Source organism: Urocampus carinirostris, chromosome 3 (genome assembly GCF_059441175.1).
Source record: "Urocampus carinirostris isolate Australia breed hairy pipefish chromosome 3, RoL_Ucar_1.0, whole genome shotgun sequence".
NCBI lineage: Eukaryota > Metazoa > Chordata > Actinopteri > Syngnathiformes > Syngnathidae > Urocampus > Urocampus carinirostris.
In genome coordinates, this window is record NC_142351.1 from 1,577,403 (window position 1) to 1,601,947 (window position 24,545).

Below are 24,545 nucleotides of genomic sequence, written 5' to 3' on the forward strand. Positions count from 1 at the left end.
GGAAAACCCCCCACCTGGGCTCCACCACCTGGGCTCCACCACCTCGTCTCGATGTTTGTCCTTGTGTGTCTGGCCTCCTCCGTTAGAGTCCTGTTATCAACAGAACTAAACAAAACATTCGCATTCGGAACGCGAGACCTACAGCTCACCCAGTGAAAATCTTTATTGCGCTCCATAAATGTAACTTGTATTTAATCGTCTAAACCAGGGGTGTCAAAGTCAAATGGACGGAGGGCCAAATAAAACATTTGGCTACATGCCGAGGGCCGGACTGTCCAATCTTTACTGAAACCAAGATTTAACCTACTGAAAACACAACAAATATATTACAATATGATTGGATAAATAAAGCAATATTTTCTTATGACTCTGTCAGTCATTTTTAATTTCAGCAGGCACAAAATACAAATGTCCTTGATATAAAAAACTCGTAACATATCTCATAACAACAACTCATAACCATTTTCTATCATTCAATCATCTGAAATTATTAAAAAGAAATATTGCCTCGAAATACAATAAAATAAAGTGCAAAAATCTCTTGTTACTTAAAACCAATAGCAATCAACACACTGGACCTCATCTGTCCTGCTCAAATGTACATTGACTTTCCTTTCTGGGCTTTCTCTGGGTTAGTGTGAAAAAAAGGAATTACTGATTATCAAATAATAACAATCAAAAGTCATTTTCTCTGCTAAATAGGAGACAATTTTTTCAAAAGACATCAAGATCTATTTTCCATGAAAAGCCGAAAAACAAGAAACACTCCCAGGACAGAGTCGGCAAACAAAAACAACATAGTCAACATAGACAATAGAGCTTTAAAATTCCCGAGGGGAACAACAAAAAACAAGACCTTCTTTATGTGCATATTTAACTTTTAAACTTGAACGGAGTAAAAACTTCAAATGTGTAATTGCACAGGAAACATTACTGTATTATTACTGTATTTACATACATTTATATACAGTACTGTATTACTACAACTCTACATTACTTGTTTGAGGCGTGTGTTTAGTTTCATGATGCCGTCTAATATTATACTCTTTCATCACCGCCACACTTTCTCCACATAGCAGACACACAGGTTTTCCAGCTACCTCCGTGAACATGTACTCCAACTCCCACCTTGTTTGAAAGCCCCGGTTTTCAGTGTCCACCTTCCGTTTAGCCATTGTTGATTGGTATATGTCGGCTAATTTTTGCTTTTATGCTAATGACTGCTACTGATCCACTGCTGAATAAATCAAACCGCCCCCCGCTTTGGTCCCGCTCGGCGCGTCCCCGTTGCATTGTGGGAAATGTAGTATTCATGCGTACTGCGGGCTGCTGGCTTGCAGCGGCCTGCGGGCCGGATCTAATTATATATTGATATCGTCACGCGGGCCAGGTAAAACCCTCTCGCGGGCCTGATGTGGCCCGCGGGCCTTGACTTTGACATATGTGGTCTAAACTATAAAATCCTTCAATGTATATGTACATAACATTTTGTGCCCATTGCAAGTTCTACTAACATTAAATCATCATCAAATTGGAACACACAGATATAGAAGGGTTTTTTTCATGCCGGAATTTGTTTTTGCAAGCAAATGCCTGCAAATGAGTGTAGCGTGGGTGTCCTAACAGGTGAGACAATAGCTTGAAGCCTTACCTCGTGCCGTGAAACATTGGATCCCAAACTTAAAACGCATTTTAATAAATAAAATGAAAAAAATAGCAAAAAAAAAAAAAAAATTGGGATCATGGCCATCCCAAAGAAGTTAGGCACCTCGGCACCTAAGTCGTCCCTCCAGATGAAATCGGACACAAGAAAGCGGCCGCACACTCTTCTGTTCAATCGCTGGTTTACCCCTGCCGCATCATACGGGTGCCCAGTCCATCCTTAAGAACGCCTCCACAATCCCACTATCCTTTCACAACACCTCTCCACTCCTTCCTATCACCAACAAGATCTCTAGCTTCCATTATATTAAGACCTCTTTCCTGGAGTGCACTCATAACACCATCAATCCTCTTGGTCTCATTCCATTGACTCCTGATCTGTAGATCCTCTTCAATATTGGCTTCTCATCCATCCTCTCCATGTGTCCAAAGCAACCGAGTACTCTCTTATCCACACGCTTGCTCAGTTCATAACATTTCATATTTCGCTTTCATGTTTTCTTACCACGTGGTCATGGTGATTTCCAGTTCCAGTCTCAACTTCATCTTGGTCCAGGAAAATCCAAGTCCTTTTTCTGTCTTGTCTTGACTTAACACAGAGTTAAGTTTCGATTCTGGCAAAAGTAACGTGATTTCAGACTCCTTCATGGCCACAATAACAACCCATTGCCACATGGCTTTCAATGATATTTATTTGGTTCGGAATCTAAGTTGGTGGTTAACAATTCGGTCAGTAGGCGGTGCTCTCGGTTTCCGACACAAATTCATTTGAAATAGCCCGTGTCTAGCGTTTGTCATGAAGGGTCAAACTGTTGAAGATAAGACCAATTCGTCTCATACGTGTTCAAAGAAATGCAGGAATCAAAATGACATAAGAGGGAGTTCTTTTTATTGATACACAATTTCAACAAGAGACTCAGCGAATCAAAGATATGCGTGTGTCTTTATAGTTTTCAACATAGTGAAATGAAAGGAAATGAAATGAAAATGAAATGATCTGCATTTCTCTAGCGCTTATCAAGTCAATGACTTCTCAAAGCGCTTTACATTGTGCTTCACATTTCCCAATAGCGGTTGTGATATCTGCAGCCATGCTAACCTGCTTATTGGGGGTATTGGGGGTTCAGTGTCTTACCCAAGGACACTTCCACATTTAACACGGACAAGCCAGGATTCGAACTGGGATCCCTTAATCCTAAAACGATCGCTCTACCTCCTGAGCTACTGCCGCCCCATAGCATGTGTACCCGGTTTGGCCCCGCCCTGTTCACGCCTGAAGGCGTACATGCCCAGGGTTCCATCATTATTTGGAAGTGTTTTCAAGTTTATGCCAGTTTATGTCACCTTGCCCTTTGCAGTTATCTGTTGTCCTCCGTTAAGGAGACTTGTTTATACTAATTTGTCCGCAGAGACCTTCGCGAGATGTATACAACATTTCTTCTAACTGTAAGCAAGTCTTACTACATTTCTTTCTTAATGTACACAAATCTATTCTACAAATGCAAGTTAATTTTCTACAACAAAACACAATGTATTTTCAACTTTAATCGATCGATTTTGTAGTTACTTGTTATGGATAATGATTGATCGGTCCAGAAGAAAAATAACATCGACCCACAAATCATGATGAAACTACGTTTTATTCACAGGACAAAGAAAATGGAATCAAACGAAAGAATAAAGCACATTGTTGACACAAGCACTCAGGGTTGGAAGGTGGAAGAAATGATATAACAGGTTAACAGTACCGATCAATGAACCCGGTTTGAAGATAATGGACTCATTTCAATGATCAGGGATTGTTTTCATAGCCTGCCAACACGGGATATTTGCCCAAAACACCAAAGAGGTTGTCGCAATAATCCTTTTTGTGTAGTTTTGAGAACAAAGCGTCTCTCAGGTGAGGAGTGTGTGAGAAGCAGCACATGGACAACCAGAATAAATAAAGGTTCCTATCTCTTTGGGCGGTGGACTTCACGGGGATTGTTCTCATCTAGACAGGCTCTCCAAGCTTTGGGGCTCTGGTGAGAATAAGCCCCAAACCTTGGGATCTAGGTCGGCCATCTTGTTGTTATGATAATTATAATTATTGATAAAAAGCAAAATTTTAGGGGGACAAGAGATGAAATAGATCATATATCAAGAAATATGACACAGATGCAAATAATGAATCTTTTGAATCCATATGAAGACTTTGGGGTCTCAAATCTTTATGATACAACTGGAGAGTCTGCTCACTTCCTGTGAATGAATGAATGTGGCTTTTTTGACGTGGTAGCAGTCAGTGGTTTAAAAAAGGTGAGGGCAAAAGGTTTTGTGGCCGTTATGTTCCTATAGACGAACTGTATGATACTCAACCAATTGAATGTTTTACAACTCTTAGTGAATTTTTGACCACAAGCTGAGCAGGCAAAAATCTTCTCGCCAGTGAGGGTTCTTGTGTGTCATTTCTAATGTCCAATAATAGTCTGAAAAATAGTCTGTGTAATATAGAATAATAACCTGGGAAACCCTTTGAGACTCTTGTGATTAATAATAATAATAATAATAATTTCCTTGTATTATCATTCTGTGTAACAATGTACACAGAACGAAATGTCGATTACACCTGGCCCGTTGTAGCGAGCCGATGCAGCCGCAGCCAACAGAGGGCGCCGCCAACCACTTTTTAAGTCTTAGGAATGACTCGGCCGAGGCGCGAACCACCGACCTCCCAGTTTCAAAGCGGGCGCCTTACCATCTAGGCTACTGAGCTGGTTATACAAATAAAAAATGACTTGACTTGAGAATATAGATATTTTGTTTTTCACCACAATGTCAACAGGTCAAAGGCTTCTCTTCAGTGTGGGTTAATGAGTGTCTTTTTAAGTTCTGACTTGAAGTGTATCTTTGACCGCAAACTGAGCAAGAAAAAGGCTTCTCCCCAGTGTGGGTTAATGTGTGTGCTTTCAAGTGTCCATTTTGGGTGAATTTTTGACCGCAAACTGAACAAGAAAAAGGCTTCTCGCCAGTGTGGGTTCTGGTGTGTCTGTTTAAGCTCTCAGTTGTAGTGAATCCTTTACCACAAACTAAGCAGGAAAAAGGCTTCTCTCCAGTGTGGGTGGATGTGTGTCTTTTCAACTGTCCATTATGGATGAATTTTTTACCGCAAACTGAACAAGCAAAAGGCTTCTCACCAGTGTGGGTTCTGGTGTGATTTTTTAAGCTCCCACTTTCGGTGAATCTTTTACCGCAAACTGAGCAGGAAAAAGGCTTCTCACCAGTGTGGGTTCTGATGTGATTTTTTAAGCTCCCACTTTCGGTGAATCTTTTACCGCAAACTGAGCAAGAAAAAGGCTTCTCGCCAGTGTGGGTTCTGGTGTGTCTGTTTAAGCTCTCAGTTGTAGTGAATCCTCTACCACAAACTGAACAAGCAAAAGGCTTCTCACCAGTGTGGGTTCTGGTGTGATATTTTAAGCTCCCACTTTCGGTGAATCTTTTACCGCAAACTGAGCAGGAAAAAGGCTTCTCACCAGTGTGGGTTCTGATGTGATTTTTTAAGCTCCCACTTTCTGTGAATCTTTTACCGCAAACTGAGCAAGAAAAAGGCTTCTCGCCAGTGTGGGTTCTGGTGTGTCTGTTTAAGCTCTCAGTTGTAGTGAATCCTCTACCACAAACTGAGCAGGAAAAAGGCTTCTCTCCATTGTGGGTTAGTGTGTGTCCTTTTAAGCTCCCAGTTGTAGTGAATCCTCGACCACAAACTGAGCAGGAAAAAGGCTTCTCCCCAGTGTGCGTTCTAAAGTGTATTTTTAACGTCCCACTCTTAGTGAATCTTTTACCACAGACTGAGCAGGCCAAAGGCTTTTTGCCAGTGTGGGTTAGTTGGTGTCCATTTTGGGGGAATGGTTTACCGCAAGTTGAGCAAGAAAAAGGCTTCTCACCAGCATGGGATTTCATATGCAACTTCAAATAAGCCTTGCTTCGAAACGTTTTCCCACACCGAGAACATGTGTTACCGCCTTCAGCGTTTGCGGGGCGGGACGTGTCATTGTCATCCATTTCTACGTGTTGACGGGAACTGATGCTTCCAGGCTCCTGCCAACTTTGATGTTCAGGTTGACCTTGATCTTCGGCGATTGAACGGATCCCGGTCACTCGCAAGACCGGAAAATCGTCCTCCTCTTCAACAGGCTCCCCATCCTCAGTCTCTTGCTTAACGTGATAGGGCTTCAAATCTTCCTCCTCCTCCTTAATTTTAACGTCAGGCAACTCTGGTTCCTGCCGCGCAGTAGCAAGACATTCTCGGCCGACGTCTGCAAGACACAAGTCACGTTTACAGTGGGAGCTCGCTACTTCGCGCTTCCGTGCTCGGGGCTTCAGAGCTTTGTGGCCAGTAATAGTTAAATAATAAAATTCTGATAATAATAATATCAATTCAAAAATGAATCATGAAAAATATTCCAATTTAGAAAGGACATTATTTTACAACATTTGAAAAGAAAACATTCAATTAGAACGAGTCATTTGAAAAGACAAAGAAACGCACGTATACGGCCATCGACGCGAGCCGATTGGCCGGCACTCGCCGAATACTCGACTCCCATTGGCCCGTCGGCTACAGTAGACCGCGCTTACCTCCTATACGGTACGCTTCTCGCCATAGCTGGCAGTGAGCTCGCCTTTTTCTCGCGGCCAATTTTCAGGTCGAAATGTTTTTCGAAACCCTCGGCGAAACGCTCTTTATCCCTCGGTGCGTCCAGCCAAGCCGAGACAAAGCCAAAGATGTTCGCCGTCGAGGAAAAAGTGAGTTTATCGGACCAGTCGAAAACAGGAAATAGAAGAATAGAAGAATCTCTCTCTCTCACACTATTCCATATGGTGTACTTTATTGTACTGTATACAGGGGGGGTGTACTGCAAAGGTTTTTCTTTTTTGAAGGGGCGTCGCTACTTTGCAGATTTTCACTTTTCGCGAGTGGTTTTGGTCCCCATTAAACCGCGATCACCGAGGTCCCAATGTATTTGTATTGCCCAGGGGCAATCAGGGGCTGAGAATTTTTGCAAAGTTTATTTATAAGTTTAGTCTTCTTGCAATCAAATGTTATTTTACAAGCCAAGTGCCCTTGTGTTTATGGAAAGTATTGTTTAGGTGTCAAAAACATAGATATTACAAAAGTACTAAGGCGAAACTTCTGCTTGACACGCATCATTTTGCAAGGAGCCATTTTTCTCAGAAGTTTTCCGGGAAACAAGAATATTTATCAAAAAACTTGGCAATGTCATCTAATCGACTAAATCAACCGTTGTCTAATGAAAGAGGAGTGTTAAAGCTTTCTTGTGGTGTGCCCTGAGCCTGGATCGCTACAGAGCTAGATTTTCTGTAGGCCATCAAAAACGAGTCAATATGGCCGACATCGGCACTTCCCGTTTGAGAAAAACGTCTGGCACTCGTCGGAAACGGTCAAAGATTTTGGAATTTACACAAAACGTAGGTAAGGCAGAATCTGTGACAGGGGCAACGGGAGGGGGTGTTTTTAAAGGTTGACTGCGACTTTTTCAAACTTAATCCTTACTCGGGACTTGAAACCAAGAGATCGCAGTACATTTATTTCATGACGCACAAATGAACTTTTTTACTTCATATTTTTGGGGGTTTGTTCCTGTTCGGCCTAATAAAAGTAACATTCCATCATAAAGGCGCAATGGAAAAGCGCACGAGGGCTCTTTGAACTCAATGGAGCATCGCTCACACATTCTTAATAGAGAATGGTCGTCTCAAATCCGCACACACGCGAATAAAGCAAAAGCGTCACTAAAAGAACTTCAAAATAGATGTCTTTGAAAAAAATCAGCCAGGGAGACGCCCTTATACTACGCCACAGCCGAACCTTAGATGTCGAGTACTCATGTGCCCGTCTGTGCCCGCAGAGTATTTCAGAGGAGCGCTTCGTGCGGCACCAGACGATGTGCGTGTCGATGACGTTCGAAGCCCCGCCAAACGCGTGTGCGGAGAGTGATTCGCTAGCAAAGAGTGTCGTTTGAAGAAAAGTGCCAGAGTAACGCAAGATTGACGCCCCGATATTTGATTGCACGCACCGACCACGTTATAAATGATTCTGTCCAGGAGATGGCGTCATGGAGGACATGATTCATCTTAAAGCCCCTACGTGTGTGTGAAACATTTGCCTGCAGGGCTTCACTGCTTTATGGGGCTTCATTTTGCCAAGACTTAACTGTCAAGGATGTTGCAGAAACCACAGAGAGCGACCTTGTCTGTTTAACCAGAAAGTAAGCTACAGTGAAGAAAAGAAGTATTTGAAGACCCTACTGTTTTGCTATTCCTGCTTAGAAATCACGGAGGGGCCTGAAAATGTCATCGTCGGTGCATGTCCACTGTGAGAGAGATCAACTAAAAAGAACATTCCAGAAATCACAATGCATTTTATAACGATTTGTTTGAACAGCTGCAAATAAGTATTTGAACATCTGAGTATCCTCTAGAATTCTGACCCAGAAAGACCTGTTGGTCCGCCCATGAGAAGTCCACCCGTACTCCATGTATCATCCTGAATCAGATGAACCTGTTTGATGTCGTCGGCTGCATAAAAACACAAGTCCACCCCACGCAATAAGTAAGACTTGAACTAGTAACACGGCGAAGACCAAAGAGCCGTCCAAAGACACCGGAGACACGATTGCACACCTCCAGAAGGCCGGAAAGGGCTACAGAGCAATTGCCAAGCAGCTTGGTGGCAAAAGGTCCACTGTTGGAGCAATCGTTAGAAAATGGGAGAAGCTAAACATGACGGTCATTCGGAGAGACCACCTCGCGGGGTCTCAATGATTCTGAGAAAGGTGACGAATCTGCCCGGAACTACACGACAGGAGTTGATCAATGACCTGAAAAGAGCAGGGACCGCCGTTTCCAAGGTTAGTGTAGGAAATACACAAAGATGTCAGGATTTGAAATCATGGATAGCACCAAAGGTTCCCCTGCTTAGACCAGTACATGTCAAAGCCTGTCTTCAGTTTGCATATGACCATTTGGATGATGCGGAGGAGTCACGGGAGGTTTTGTGTTCAGGAGATCAAAATAGTACATTTTGGTCATAATGCTACTAAGCGTCTTTGGAGGAAGAAGAATGAAGAGATCGATCATAAGAGCACCATCCCTACTGTGAAAAATGGGGGTGATAACATCATGCTTTGGGGTTTTTTTTGCTCATGGGACAGGACGAGTGCACTGCATTAAAGAGAGGATGACTGGGGCCGTGTATTGTGAGATTTGGGGAACAACCTCCTCTCCTCAGTCAGAGCGTTGAAGACGGGTCGTGGCTGGGTCTTCCGACATGGCAAAGACCCGAAAACAGCCAGGAAAACCAAATAATTGCTCTGTAAGAAAAATATCAAGGTTCTCGCATGGCCCAGCCCGTCTCCAGACCTGAAACCAATCGAAAATCTTCTGAGGCAGATCAAACTATGTTTTTCAGCGACAGCCCAGACACGTGACTGATCTAGAAAAGATCTGCGTGGAGGAGTGGGCCAAGAAATCTCCGGCAGTGTGTGCAAAGCTGGTGAAAGACTACGGGAAACGTTTGACCTCTGTAATAGCCGACAAAGGCTACCGTACCAAATATCAACATTCATTTTCTCTGGTCAGCACGGCGGTGCAGTGGTTAGAGCGTGTGCGGCACAGTTCTGAGGTCATGGGAACCTCCTGCGTGGGTTCAAATCCAGCTACTACTGTGCAGAGTTTGTATGTTCTCCCCGTGCACTCAAATTTCCTCCCACATTCCAAAGACATTCATTTCAGGTGAATTGGCCGCTCCAAATTGTCCCTCGGTGTGAATGAGTCGTCTTTCCCCGTGTGCCCTGCGATTGGCTGGCGACCGGTTCAGGGTGCCCCCTGCCCACTCCCCGGAGATGGCGAGGATGGGGTCCAGCCCTCCCGCGACCCTAATAAGGTGAAGGATTTTCTCAGGTGTTCAAATATTTCTTTTCTTCACTGTATATATTTTGAAAGAACGAGCGAGAGAGAAGGCCGGACATTATTCCAAAGGAAAGTACGGTGGACGTCGACGGCCAAATATCTCGTGTTGCAGAAAGTAAAACCACCGACCTGCTCTGTTCAACACAATTCGGAGTATCTTGTAAACAGTTCCTGGACACTCTGGTTCCTGCCTCGCAGTAGGAAGATGGTCTTCACCCATGTCTGAAAAACACAAGTCAAATGGAATTTATTTGTGACGCCTTTACTGAGAGAAACTCACAAAATGCGCAGAACACCATTGTAACATCAACCTGATCTGAAAGCTACAAGAGGGCAAGGAAAGACTCAAAAAAAGGTCAGGATGCGCAAAATGAAGAAACCTTGGGAAGGGACCGCACATGGGGTCATCCCCCATCCAGGATGACCAAGCGGAAATGGATGTTGCAAGGGCCTTAGCGCGTAATACACGGTCAACCTCAACATTAAATATAAAGGAAGTCATGGAAACAGGGTTCATACATACTTTACAAGTACTCTCATAGCCATGATCAAAGAGATCAAAGCCAGCAGAAAAACTAATGTTGTGACTCATTCATTTGCAGAAACTGTAATCATAAAAACCTCATCATCTGGTCCGGCGTGAATGTGGATCTTTGGTGGGACAAGTACACCGCGGTTACATATAAAAGCAGAAAAATGAGCAACTCGCCGCAGCATTGGTGCGGGCCGCCATGTTGGATCCAATCCAAAGCTCAATTGAAATGGCCATGCACTTTTTGTTTGAAGTCATGTTGGCATTTCGCATTTGATTTATCAGGGAACTATTGAAGTTTTGATTGGACTTGAAAATTTCATTTGATTTCCTACACTTTAGGTTTTGTAGGAGAAGCGAAAATAACGGACCTTCCCCGAGCTGCTTGGAAAAAGCGTCGGGTCGTCGACATTCTCGCTCGCTCTCCTCTTTGGCTCCCCGAAGCTTCTCTTGAAAAGGTTCTTCTTCCCCACTGGAGCACATTCTCTCCGAATTCCAACGAAATATATCTCCAACTCGGCAGTAGAAAGGACCACAAAGTGATACTTGTGTCGGGTTGACGTCGTTTGAAGTCGACTAGAGGACTTTCTGGAGATTCTATTGTTCGGCAGCCATGACACCTTCTCCTTCGAAACCCAGCCGCAATGGATTGTGGGTACACATAGCACGGATCACATGCTGCGTTCACGAAACTGGGTGTTTCGGGAGATCCCACCAGATACGACCGAAAAGCGTCTCAAAAATGTGGAAAGTCGGGGTTTTCTGACCCCCAACCGGGGAAATGTGATTAGAAGGACACTTGAGGTGTGAGGTCCGAGTTGCAGGGTTGGGGTACATAGCCTTTCTCCTGGTCGGAGGTTGGAAAACTCAGTTGTCGACTTTTCGGGAACGCAGCAACCAAACAAACTAGCATAATGGATAGGTCGGCGCCAAAATGTCGATATTCGCCAGCTGAAGGCGCATTTGAAGGCAATGTAGTTTGAAACGGGGAAAACGAGCATTTGAAGGCATGTACGTTGAAAAAGGGGAGAGACAGACAAAGAGGGCTTGTGAAGTTTTGTCAATTTAAGAGCGCTATTACTCGTGATATTGCAGCGTTTTTTTTTGCGTTTTGTCAAGTCAAGTCATTTTTATTTGTTTGGCCCTAAATCACGAAGAGTCTCAAAGGGCTTCACAGATTATTACACTATATCACACAGACTATTTTTCAGCCGACGAGAAGAGTAGGTTATTCATATGCAATGGAGTAGAAGTGAGTTTTAAGCTTGGATTGAAACATTTCCACTGAGGTTGCAGATCGGATCTCAGGGGGAAGAGCATTCCACAGCACCGGTGCCCGGATGGAGAACGCTCTCGAACCAGCAGAAGACTTCTTTGCTCTCGGGATCACCAGAAGACCGGCACTCTCAGATCTTAGGCTTCGGACCGGGACATAGTGGCAGATCAGATCTGAAAGATTAGAAGGAGCAAGTCCATGTATGATTTTGTACAATACTAAGAGAACCATGAAGTCACATCTTTGGTTAACTGGGGGCCAATGGAGGTTAGCATAAATCGGTGTGATGTGATCGTACTTTTTTGTCCTAGTTAAAAGCCTCGCTGCGGCATTTTGTACCAGCTGAAGAGACTTGATTCTGGACTTCGGGAGACCGGAGAGTAGTGCATTACAGTCATCGAGACAGGAGGTAACAAATGCGTGAATTATAGTTTCCGCATCAGACCGAGACAGTACTGAACGGATTTTAGCAATGTTACAAAGATGGAAGAAAGCGGTTCTAGTCATTTTCTTTACATGCATTTCAAAGGATTGAAGATTACCCATCAATGGTCCAAAAATGTTTGTGTGGTTTTTTGTTTATTTTATTTGTTATTGTATGTGCGTGTCTTGCTGTCAGTGTAACAGAGTTGAAATTGTATTGTTTAGAATGTTTTTTTGAATCCTCACCAAATCTGTGTTTTTGTTGGATTACTGTTAATATTCCGGTACCTCATTCAATTGTTAAGTCATGGGCGTCTGCGACTGTCTTTTTCGTTTGGCACTTTATGGGCTTCATCGCTTGCCGTAGCTTCAGCTAATTTGCATCGCGCTGAAGGTAAGATGTGCCCAATGTCAGTCGGATAAAAAATGCATATTTTGCTAGATGTAGGAGCTGCTTTTGCAAATTATTTTTGCATATAAAGATGTATAAGTTGTGCTAAATGATGTATATTGAAAAAGCACTAAATAAGAAGTAAAGTAAAACAGCTTGAAACGATGATGCAAAGTGTTTTGATGCAAACACGCCACGAGGTGCGGCCTGTTGAGTGATGACCCGTTCTTTTGTATCTTTAATATTTTAGATAAATGCAGTCGTGAACAGACACCCCTGACTTTTGTATTGTTTTGTTTACTGAATGCAGGTACGTGGGAAAGTTATGTTCATTGTTATTATCGAAGTTTCATTATTAATGTGCTCGCATGTTGTCTGCTTGCCGTAGCTGAAGTTATTTTGTAAGCGTTGAAGATAATTGCAGTCGTGAACAGATGCCCCTGACTTTTGTATTGTTTTGTTGACTGAATGCAGGCAATAAACCGAGTGACTGTGAAACCTTGTGTCTTGCATGAAAGAGGGTCGCTACATCAGTCACCCCTCTTGAGGGATATGACCAAGGTAGTTAGATAGATAAATAGACAGATTCAGATTGACTTTATTGTCATTCGTGTACACATGTATACAGAACGAAATGTTGAAACATCTGACCCGCACAGTTTCTATGAAAGTCAGCTGGGATAGATAAAATTAACCATGTCTTTGTCAGAATTTTAGCGCAGCAGTTCGTCATCTCGCGGTTCGATGCCACTTCCAGTTGTTAGATGGTCCAGTTTATTGTCCAGAGAGCGAACAATGGATGTTAGAGGGGTTAGCCTTCACCCCTGCTATTAGCCCGGCCCGCTTCCTCGTCACGCCGCTGTCTTGCCACTCTGCTTCGCTGCTTTGTAGGCCGCTGGGTCTTGTTGACATAGGAGTCCGTGGCTAATAAACACCGAGCGCTTGATGTCTGGATGATCGCATATCTAGCAAAAAAAACTGCGATCGTATCTTAAGCTGCAGTTCGAGCCGACTTTGTGCGCCATCAAAACTGAGTCGAGGACTGGATCTTATGGCCGACGTGTAAAAAAAACGTTGGGAGTCGATGCAGCCGCAGCCGAACAGGGCGCCGCCATGATGGATGGATGGATAGATAGATAGATGGATTACCATCAGGGTTGAGAGGTTTACTTTCAAAATGTATTCCGATACAGTCACTAATTACCTGTTAAAAAAGGTAGTCAGTAACGTAATCCACGTACCCTAATATTACAGTAATATAACTTGATTACTTTCAATGACTTTTGGATGACTCCAACACCAAATATGCTAATAAAAGACAAAAGAAACCAAATATAAATAAAATGACTAAATTTTGTGTAAGACAAATCAACAGCAGGGTTGGGTAGGATTACTTTAACTAGATTACTTTCAATAACTTTTGGATGACTCCAATACCAAATATGCTCATCAAAGACAAAAGAAACTAAATATAAATCAAATGACTGCATTTTGTGCAGGCTTGGGGAGGAACAGAATACATGGAACGGCAAAAATGATGTTTGGATTGATTTTCACTTTGTTTCTGTCGCATTTGATGTTCGTTTTGCCGGAGATCAAAGCCAGGAGAGAAAGCTTACCACGTGTTATTTTATTCATATACAGTTTATTTTGTCTTTTATTAGCATATTTGGTATTGGAGTCATCCAAAAGTCATTAAAAGTCATCCAGTTCAAGTAATTCTACCCAAGCCTGTTGACAGCTATGAAATATCTTTATATAGCAGCAGAAAAGGATAAGAGGAGTAGCGGTATATCGCCGCTAGATGGCAGAGTCTCACGGTTCAGAGAAGGGTGCTTGGGCCAAGTCTCGCGGGACCTCACGTGATTTAGTGAGACTTGCTCATTCAATGAACCTTAATGCCAACAATCCAACGGTATCGTGTGACTGACATTTAGCATCTATTTTGCAGGTGATGAGCTAAAACAACAACAAAAATGTATTTTAAAAAAGGCCACTTAACTCTAAGCTTCGATAAATCATTTTAGTCCTCTATGTGTTTCTGTTGCTGCGTTCCCAAAAAGACGACAACTGAGTTTTCCAACCTCCGACCAGGAGAAAGGCTATGTAACACAACTTTTCAACCAGGACCTCCCACAGCGAGTGTCTTTCTAATCATATTCCCCCAGTTGAGGGTTAAAAAAACCCCGACTTCCTAAATTCTTAAGACGCTCTTCGGTCGTATCTGGTAGGATCTCCCGAAACACCCATTTTCCTGAACGCAGCATGCGATCTGTGCCACCCTTACCCACAATCCATTGCGGCGGGATCGAGGAGGAGAAGGTGTCATGGCTGCCGAACAATAGAATCTCCAGAAAGTCCTCTAGTCGACTTCAAACGACGTCAACTCGACACAAGTATCACTTTGTGGTCCTTTCTACTGCCGAGTTGGAGATATTTTTCGTTGGAATTCGGAGAGAATGCGCTCCAGTGATGAAGGATCGCGACGAGAGGACGCTTTTTCCAAGCAGCTCGGGGAAGGTTGGACATTTTTTTTGCTTCTGAAACAATAACAATGCTTTCCAAAATTTTGCAAAAGAAAGAATAGTGGTTTGAAATTCAAATACAACTTTTTTCAGCCTTTAACACTAAACGACTCGTTTTTCACCTCCAGCACATACTAAAAGTGCAGGAAATCAAATGAAGTTTAGCAGCAACTGGTACGAAGTCGCATCCAAACATTATGTATGTATATATAATTTGTAATGGCGGTGTAGTCGTCCAACCTAAGATCCCCATTCGGGCTGGACTGCATGATGAGGCTTTTAATACCGTTGTTGGAAATGAAATGAGTCCCACACACAACACGTGGTTAGCACCTCCGCTAGTTCTCAACATCGTTAGCAACGCGCTGTAGACTTCCCTAAACATATACAATAGTTTTCTTTTCAGTTGACCTAAAATAGATTTTAGAATATCAACCACCACATTACATTTTTACATCCATTCGAACAAGATACTTTTAACAAGCAATCGTATTGTGGTTTTTAAATGTTTACAATGACTTCAACATATTTTTCTGTAAACTTAATTTTAAGCATTATCATCCTTTTTGTAAATATTTGAAAATAGAAGTAATAACAATGAGTGTAAAAACGGGTACAATTTACCTGCAATGAATGAGTCACACACAACACGTGGTTTCCGATGATTGCTGGCTTTCGACACTATAAGGGGAATTAGCATTTTAGCACAACATGCAACGTCCGGCAAAACTAACACAAAAGGCGACAGAAACAAAACAAGAATAAATTTAAACAGCCTGACAACATCAATCACATTACCGTGCATGTAGAGAGATTTGTCAGCTGTGGTTTTAATCTTTACAATTAACTTTTTTCGGAGCACCAAAAGATCGTGGCTTACCGTTAGCAGCGCACTGTAGACTGCCAACTAACTCCTGCCTTCCAATCACAAAATGAGAAGCCCAAACTTTACCCCCTACCAGCAGGTGGCGCTGTTATAGCAGCCCTTTCACACACAAAGATCGTAGGTCGTGGATGGAACATCCCAAAATAGCACAAAGCATGAGCTAGGAGCAAGATAGCGACTTTATTTTAATCATCAAAGATGACAACAAAAAAACTTTCCTCTGATGGCCGCTGGATTTTTTTTCCCTTTGAGGTACTGGAGAAAAAAATGGCTATGATTGTTGTGGCAAATACACTTGCATTTGCATTCGCACACATGTAGAAATTTAGGAGGACTTTGCTTGTGGGAAAAAGGTCGCGTAACCTTGAAGATACCGTTGCCAGACGACGTGCAAAGGACAGTCACGTACTCATTCGGGATACGGGACCGCCTTTTGGGGTGTATTCAATCCAGCGTAATCGTCACTACTGCTTTAAAGCCATTGTCTTGTAAACAGCTCTCTGAGAGAACCTTCGTTGCAATAAAGGTCTCTTCCTCCAACGCTGGCTTCTGTTTATCTGTTCCCTTATCTACTTATCTATCGAACCGACAAATTCTCCAATGTTGAATTCCTCAACATGATAAAACTTGAAAAGTGCTCAAATTTGGCCATGAAAACCATGTATGAACCCTGTTTCCATGACTTCCTGTATGTTTCATGTGCGGTCCCTTCCCAAGGTTTCTTCATTTTACGCATCCTGACCTTTTTTTGAGTGTTTCCTTGCCCTCTTGTAGCTTTCAGATCAGGTTGATGTTGCAATGGTGTTCTGCGCATTTTGTGAGTTTCTTTCAGTAAAGGCGTCACAAATAAATGCAATTTGACCTGTGTGTTGCAGACATCGGTGAAGACCATCTTCCTACTGCGCGGCAGGAACCAGAATGTCCAGGAACTGTTTACAAGATACTCCAAATTGTGTTGAACAGAGCAGGTTGGTGTTTTACTTTCCGCAACGTCCTTATTTTGGAGAGAAGGTCGTTGGGCGTCGCCCCCAAAAATACGCAGAGAGGAAATATGGCAAAAAGGGAAGGCTCATTATGTCATTGCTCAAACAACTCGTGATGGTTGCCCAGCTAGATGTCGACACACATTAAGCTATTTTCTATTTAAAAAAAAAACTAAAGATAGATATGGCATCAGGGGCGTGTCTGTGCAATGGATTCTAAGTGATTTGACGAGGAGGAAGCAATATGTGAAAATGGGACAGTTGTCCTCTGAATACTTGGACATCCGTTGTGGAGTACCACAGGGTTCTATCCTGGGTCCAAAGTTGTTTCATTTAAATCTTATCGATATTTTTTATGTTTCAAAAGTATAAAGATGAATAATATTTGCCGACGACATTAACATTTTCTATTCCAATGACAATTATATTGATTTTATAACGAGCAATGATCATGAAGTCATTCACCTAAAAGTATGGATGGATTCAAATAAATGAAAAGTTTAAATAAAACCAAAGTCATATTCTTTGTTAATCGCAAGGCAAATCAAGATTTAGAAGTCGAAATGGATGGGAAATCTATTCCTTCTTTCTTTTATGAACATTCCGTAGTTTGCATCAAACAGCTGTGTGGAATGTGGTGTAATGGTCACCACCCCCAAATATTGAAACTCTTTATTTGTCCATTTGAAATCAAATCTTTCAATCACATCTCTTGGACATTTTCCTGATATCATCATTGCTATTGATTTGCTCTCATTCATTAAATTCCAGCTACTTCTCCATCTATTTGAAGGCTCTCCAAGAGTGGTGGTATCGATAACGAAGGTTCCTTCAGCATTACCAACAGGTCGTCTCCAAACGATGATATTTTGTGTTCTGTTCCTCCTTCATCTCTCATCCCCATTATTTGCTCATTTTGTCTTATTGATTTCGCGAATGGTTCTATGCTTACTGCAAACAAAAGTGGACCTAAACAGTCCCCTTGCCGGACTCCTCTTTTGATATCTAAGAAATCAGAGCCGTTTACTCTAAGCCGAGATTTAGGATTTTTATCGATTATTTTCACCCATCCAACAAATATTCGAGGGAAGCCAAAAGCTCTAAGTGTTTGATGTAAGAAGCTCCGTTTCAGCCTATGGAAAGCGTTTTGTGCATCCAAGCTCCGTAACATCGAGGGTTGGCTCTCGGATTTTGTGTTTGGAATTATGTTTAGTATCCTCTTAATATTGTTTGCGCCCCGTCTTCCCGGAATAAACCCCGTTTCATCATTTCTAATTCATTAAGCTATACATTTCTGCATTATTTTTGCCAGTATGCTTGTGAGAATTTTGAGATGTTAAGAAAGTAAAGCAAGTGGTCTCTAGCTTTCACACGATATTGGGTCTTTTCCTTCTTTGTGCAAGACTGTTACGATGGCTTCCGATTTGGGGGGATCTCCTTTTGTCGGCGCATAGTTAAATACTTTATGCAGTACCGCTGTTAATTCTTCCTTAAAGCTTTTGGAGAACACCCCCAGGAATCCATCCCTTCCTGGTGATTTATTTCTTTTGAAGCTGAATTTATTGTATCTGGTATTTCCCGTTTTGTAATGGGGCGAATCATTTCTTACGTATGCCAAGTGTTTACTCCAAGTCCTCCCACTTTGTTTCTCGTTTGGCGGAGCAGGAAGGCGATGGATTCTTCTGGTCTCATCGTTGGCTCCTCCGTGTTAGCATGTAGCTCCTCCGTGCCTTCCAGCCTCCGCTCCAGCGACAAAGTGCGCTCCAGAAGTTCTTCTTTTTCAAGTCTTGCCACGGCAATCTTGTTCCCGCCGGCTGCTTCGGTATGTTCTCGCCTTTATTTAGGGATTTCGCGGAGGATGGCCGAGTGGCGTCCCTCGTCGACCGATGACATTCCTTCTGCTCCCTCCGTCGTTTTCTCCTTAGCGCCCGTTTCCTCAACACGTCTCCCCTCCTTGACCGTGTTTTGTGTTTTTCTTTGATATGAGTAACAAATTGTAGCCTTTTTGTCTTTCTCCTAGTATGTATTACATTTGTCTGTGGTGGTTTTTGCCCGAGCGACTTTCCTTGCTGCCGTCTTCCTCGTAGCGCCGCCGGAAGTCCCTCCGGCCCCTTTTTATCCTCTAAAAACGAGCATTTCATTCCCAGAGTCATAATACTTACTGATCAGCCTTTAGAATTTTTCTCGCGTTTTGGCACTATGGGACAATGCTTCTGAACGAGTTGAGGGCAATACAAATAAACGTGACTTGTGTCTTGCAGACGTCGGCCGAGAATATCTTGCTACTGCGCAGCAGGAACCAGAGTTGCCTGACGTTAAAAAGGAGGAGGAGGAACTTAAGGCTTATCACGTTAATAAGCAAGAGACAGAAGATGGGGAGCCTGTTCACCTGAAAGAAGAGGAAAATTTTCAAGTCCGTTCAACCGCCGAAGATCAAGGTCAAGCTGAAGATAACGGTCGGCAGGAGCTTGGAAGCATCAGCTCCCGTCAACACGTGGAAACGGATGAAGACGACACGTCCCGCTCCGCAAACGCTGAAGGCGGTAACACATGTTCCCAGTGCGGAAAAACGTTTCGAAGCAAGTCTTATATGAAGTTGCATATGAAATTCCATGCTGGCGAGAAGCCTTTTTCCTGCTCAATTTGTGGAAAACAATTCTCCCACAAAAGAAACTTGAAGTCACACACATTAACCCACACTGGTGAGAAGCCTTTTTCCTGCTCAACTTGCGGTCAAAGATTCACTTTAAGTGGAAACTTAAAAAGACACACCAGAACCCACACTGGCGAGAAGCCTTTTTCTTGTTCAGTTTGCGGTCAACAATTCACCCACAATGGACAATTGAAATCACACCAACTAATACACAGTGGTGAGAAACCTTTTTCCTGCTCAGTCTGCGGTCAAAGATTCACTTTAAGTGTAAACTTAAAAAGACACACCAGAACCCACACTGGCAAGAAGCCTTTTTCCTGCTCAGTTTGCGGTCAAAGATTCATTTCAAGTGGACACTTAAACAGACACACCAGAACCCACACTGGCGAGAAGCCTTTTTCCTGCTCAGTTTGCAGTCAAAGATTCACCGAAAGTCGGAACTTAAAAATACACTCCAGAACCCACACTGGCGAAAAGCCTTTTTCCTGCTCAGTCTGTGGTAAAAGATTCATTGAGAGTGGGAAGTTAAAAATACACCTTAGAACGCACACTGGGGAGAAGCCTTTTGCTTGTTCAGTTTGCGGTCGGAGATTCACTTACAGTGAGTCCTTAAAACGTCACACTCGAACGCACACTGGCGAAAAGCCTTTTTCTTGCTCAATTTGTGATAAAAGTTTCACCCAAAGTGGAATATTGAAATTACACCAACTAACCCACACTGGGGAGAAGCCTTTTTCTTGTTCAGTTTGTGGTCAAAGATTCATTAACAGTGGGAACTTAAAAATACACACCAGAACCCACACTGGCGAGAAGCCTTTTTCCTGCTCAGTTTGCGGTAAAAGATTCACTAACAGTGGGGACTTAAAAATACACACCAGAACCCACACTGGCGAGAAGCCTTTTTCTTGTTCAGTTTGTGGTCAAAGATTCATTAACAGTGGGAACTTAAAAATACACACTAGAACCCACACTGGCGAGAAGCCTTTTTCTTGCTCCGTTTGCGGTCGAAAATTCACCCGAAATGGACACTTGAAATCACACCAACTAATACACGGTGGTGAGAAGCCTTTTTCTTGTTCAGTTTGTGGTAAACGATTTGCCCAGAGTGGGGACTTAAGTACACACTAGAACCCACACTGGCGAGAAGCCTTTTTCCTGCTCAATTTGTGGTAAAAAATTCACTACAAGTGGAAACTTAAAAATACACACTAGAACCCACACTGGCAAAAAGCATTTTGCCTGCTCAGTTTGTGGTCAAAAATTCTCACAGAATTGGAGCTTAAAAATACACACCAGAACCCACACTGGCGAGAAGCCTTTTTCTTGTTCAGTTTGTGGTCAAAGATTCATTAACAGTGGGAGCTTAAAAATACACACCAGAACCCACACTGGCGAGAAGCCTTTTTTTTGCTCAATCTGCGGTCAACGATTCACTTTAAATAAAAACTTAAAAAGACACACCAGAACCCACACTGGCGAGAAGCCTTTTTCTTGTTCAGTTTGTGGTCAAAGATTCAATAACAGTGGGCACTTAAAAATACACACCAGAACCCACACTGGCGAGAAGCCTTTTTCTTGTTCAGTGTGCGGCCGGACATTCACACGGAATGAGAGCTTAAAAATACACACTAGAACCCACACTGGCGAGAAGCCTTTTTCTTGCTCAGTTTGTGATAAAAGATTCACTAACAGTGGGCACTTAAAAAGACACACCAGAACCCACACTGGCGAGAAGCCTTTTTCTTGTTCAGTTTGCGGTCGAAAATTCACCCGAATTGGACACTTGAAATCACACCAAGTAATACACGGTGGTGAGAAGCCTTTTTCTTGATCAGTTTGTGGTCAAAGATTCATTAACAGTGGGAACTTAAAAATACACACTAGAACCCACACTGGCGAGAAGCCTGTTTCCTGCTCAATTCGCGGTCAAAGATTCACCTGGAATGGGAACTTAAAAATACACACATTAACCCACACTGGCGAAAAGCCTTTTTCCTGCTCAGTTTGTGATAAAAGATTCACTAACAGCGGGCACTTAAAAATACACACCAGAACCCACACTGGCGAGAAGCCTTTTTCTTGTTCAGTGTGCGGCCGGACATTCACACGGAATGAGAGCTTAAAATTACACCAATTAACCCACACAGGCGAGAAGCCTTTCGCCTGCTCAGTTTGCGGTCAGACTTTTACCGTGAGTGGAAACTTAAAGCGACATATTAGAACCCACACTGGAGAGAAGCCTTTCGCATGCTTAATTTGTGGTAAAAGATACACAGAAAATGGGAGTTTAACAAATCATATTAGAATCCACACTGGTGTTAAGCCTTTTTCCTGCTCCGTTTGCAGTCAAAGATTCACTAAAAGTGGAAGCTTAAAGAAACACATTAGATCCCACACAGGCGAAAAGCCCTTCTCTTGCTCAGTTTGTGGTAGAGGATTTATCATGCGTTGGCTCCTCATACAACACATACGAATCCACACTGGCGAAAAGCCTTTTTCATGCTCGGTTTGTGATAAAAGATACACCCAAAATGGACAATTGAAATCGCACCAACTAATCCACGCTGGCAAGAAGCCTTTTTCCTGTTCGGTTTGTGGAAAAAGATTCAACCAGCGTGGGGACTTAAAAATACACACTAGAGCGCACACTGGCGAGAAGCCTTTTTCTTGCTCAGTTTGCGGTCAAAGATTCACTTCAAGTGGGTACTTAAAAAGACACACATTAACCCACACTGGCGAGAAGCCTTTTTCTTGCTCAGTTTGTGGTAAACGATTTGCCCAGAGTGGGGACTTGAAAGCACACACATTAACCCACACTGGGGAGAAGCCTTTTTCTTGCTCAGTTTGCGGTCAAAGATTCACTTCAAGTGGGTACTTAAAAAGACACACATTAACCCACACTGCAAAATAGCCAAAAAGTCTCCCAAAAGGCATAAACAGGGACTTACACCTGTAGTTAAGTTATTTTGTTTTCTATTGCTTGTTTTAGGTTGCCCTACACAATAAAGAAACTCATCTCCTTTGACCTGTTGATATTGTGGTGAGAAAAAATATCTATATTGTCAAGTCAAGTCATTTTTATTTGTATAGCCCTTAATCACAAGAAGGTTATTACACTATATTACACTGACTATTTTTCAGTCTATTATTGGACACTAGAAATGACACACAAGACCCGGTGCAAAGACTTTTGCCTGCTTGGTTTGTGGTCAAACATTTACTGAAAGTGGGAGATTTAAAAAAAAAAAACATTTCCCCTCCCCTTTTTTAAACCACTGACTGCTACCACGTCAAAAAAGCCACATTCATTCATTCACAGGAAGTGAGCAGACCCCAAAGTCTTCATATGGATTCAAAAGATTCATGATTTGCATATGTGTCATGTTTTTTGATAGATGATCTATTTTATCTCTTGTCCCCATAAAATTTTGCCTTTTATCCATAATTATAATTATCCTAACAACAAGATGGCCGACCTAGGTCCCCAGGGTTGGGGCCTGTTCTCACCAGAGCCCCAAAGCTTGGAGAGCCTGTGGTTCTCTCCGTTCCTGTCGTCCGGATGAGAACAATCCCCGTGAAGCCCGCCGCCAAAAGAGATAGGAACCTTTATTTCTTCATCTTCCTGCTTGGCCATGTGCTGCTTCTCACACACTCCTCCCCAGAGGGACTTTTGTTCTCTAAAGTACACAAAAAGGGTTATTGCAACAACCTGTCTTTAGTGGTTTGGGCAAATATCCCATGTTGGCACCCTATGAAAACAATTCCATATCATTGAAATTGATTTATTATCTTAAAACCGGGTTCATTGATCATTACTGTTAACCTGTTGCATCATTTCTTCCACTTTCCATCACTGAGTGCTTGTGTCAACAATGTGCTTTATTCTTTCGTTTGATTCCATTTTTTTGTCCTGTGAATAAAACGTAGTTTCATGAAATCAAACTGCATTATTTTTGGGTCGATGTTATTGTTTCTTCCGGACCGATCAATCATTATCCACATCAACGAACTCCAAAATCGATCATTTAAAGTTGTATTTAAAGTTGCATCTTTCATGATAAATGCTAGACGCGGGCTATTTCAGACGAATTCGTGTCGGAAACCGAGAGCACCGCCTACTGACCGAATTGGTAACCAACAACTTAGATTCCGAACCAAATAAATCTAATTGAAAGCCATGTGGTAATGGGTTGTTATTATGGCCATGAAAGAGTCTGAAATCACGTTACTTTTGCCAGAATCAAACCTTAACTCTGTGTTAAATCAAGATAAAACAGAAAAGGGACTTGGATTATCATGTACCAAAATAAAGTTGACACAGAAAAGCCATATGAACATAAGGAACATGAGGCTTTTATTCCAGTTGCTGCCATGAGCACCACAACAAACGCACACCATGTGGTCAGCACCTCCACCTGTTTTCAACATCGTTAGCAGCGCGCTGGAGACTGCCGACAAAATCGGGTCATCGCTCAACATGCCGCACCTCTTGGCGTGGTTGCATCGAAACACGTTGCATCATCGTTACAAGCTACATTATTTTACTTTAAATTCGTGTTTTTTTATATCCTTCATTTAGCACAACTTAAATACAAAGATAGTTCGTGAAAGCAACTCCTATATCTAGCAAAATATGCATTTTTTTTATCCGAACCAATATTGGGCACAGCTTACCTTCAGCACGATGTTATTGAGCCGAAGGTACGGCAAGCGCAGAAGACCATAACGTGGCAAACGAAAAAGACGGCCGCACAGCCCGAGTCTTAACAGCAGGGTTACTTTAACTGGATTACTCTCAATGACTTTTGGATGACTCCAAGACCAAATATGCTCATAAAAGACAAAAGAAACTCAATAGGAATCAAATGATGACTCCCAACACGTGGTAAGCTTTCTCTCCTGGCTCTGATCTCTGGCAAAACGAACAAAGTGAAAATAATAAAATAAATCCAAACATCATTTTTGCGTTCCGTGGATTCTGTTACTCCCCAAGCCTGAACAAAATGGAGTCATTTGATTCCTATTTAGTTTCTTTTGTTTTTTTCCTAGCATATTTGGTTTTGGAGTCATCCAAAAGTCATTGAAAGTTATCCAGTTCAAGTAACCCTCCACAACCCTGCTCAACAGATGAAGGCGGTACCAACATTTTTCACAGCAATGCAACAAAAACACGGATTTTGTGAGAATTCAACAAAAAAAACAATGAAATCAAATTTCAACTCTGTTACACCAGCAGGTGGCACTGT

General features: G+C 42.5%; 3 protein-coding genes across 3 annotated transcripts in view; 2 read left to right on the forward strand and 1 right to left on the reverse strand.

Moving 5' to 3' along the window:
• The window catches only part of LOC148368257 (uncharacterized), a 541,253-nt gene that overhangs the window by 20,101 nt on the left and 496,607 nt on the right, over positions 1-24,545 (forward strand). The gene's annotated exons all lie outside the window — the stretch shown is intronic.
• LOC148368258 (uncharacterized) lies at positions 3,666-10,783 on the reverse strand. The gene is made up of 3 exons (XM_088330213.1): positions 10,534-10,783; positions 9,760-9,852; positions 3,666-5,954 (listed from the first exon to the last, which is right to left on the reverse strand). The coding sequence occupies exons 1-3, from the start codon at positions 10,643-10,645 to the stop codon at positions 4,480-4,482; spliced, it is 1,680 nt and encodes a 559-aa protein (XP_088186339.1). The 5' UTR covers positions 10,646-10,783; the 3' UTR covers positions 3,666-4,479.
• Positions 14,563-20,574, forward strand: LOC148368259 (uncharacterized). Its single transcript, XM_088330214.1, has 3 exons — positions 14,563-14,772; positions 16,539-16,631; positions 18,908-20,574. The coding sequence occupies exons 1-3, from the start codon at positions 14,712-14,714 to the stop codon at positions 20,425-20,427; spliced, it is 1,674 nt and encodes a 557-aa protein (XP_088186340.1). The 5' UTR covers positions 14,563-14,711; the 3' UTR covers positions 20,428-20,574.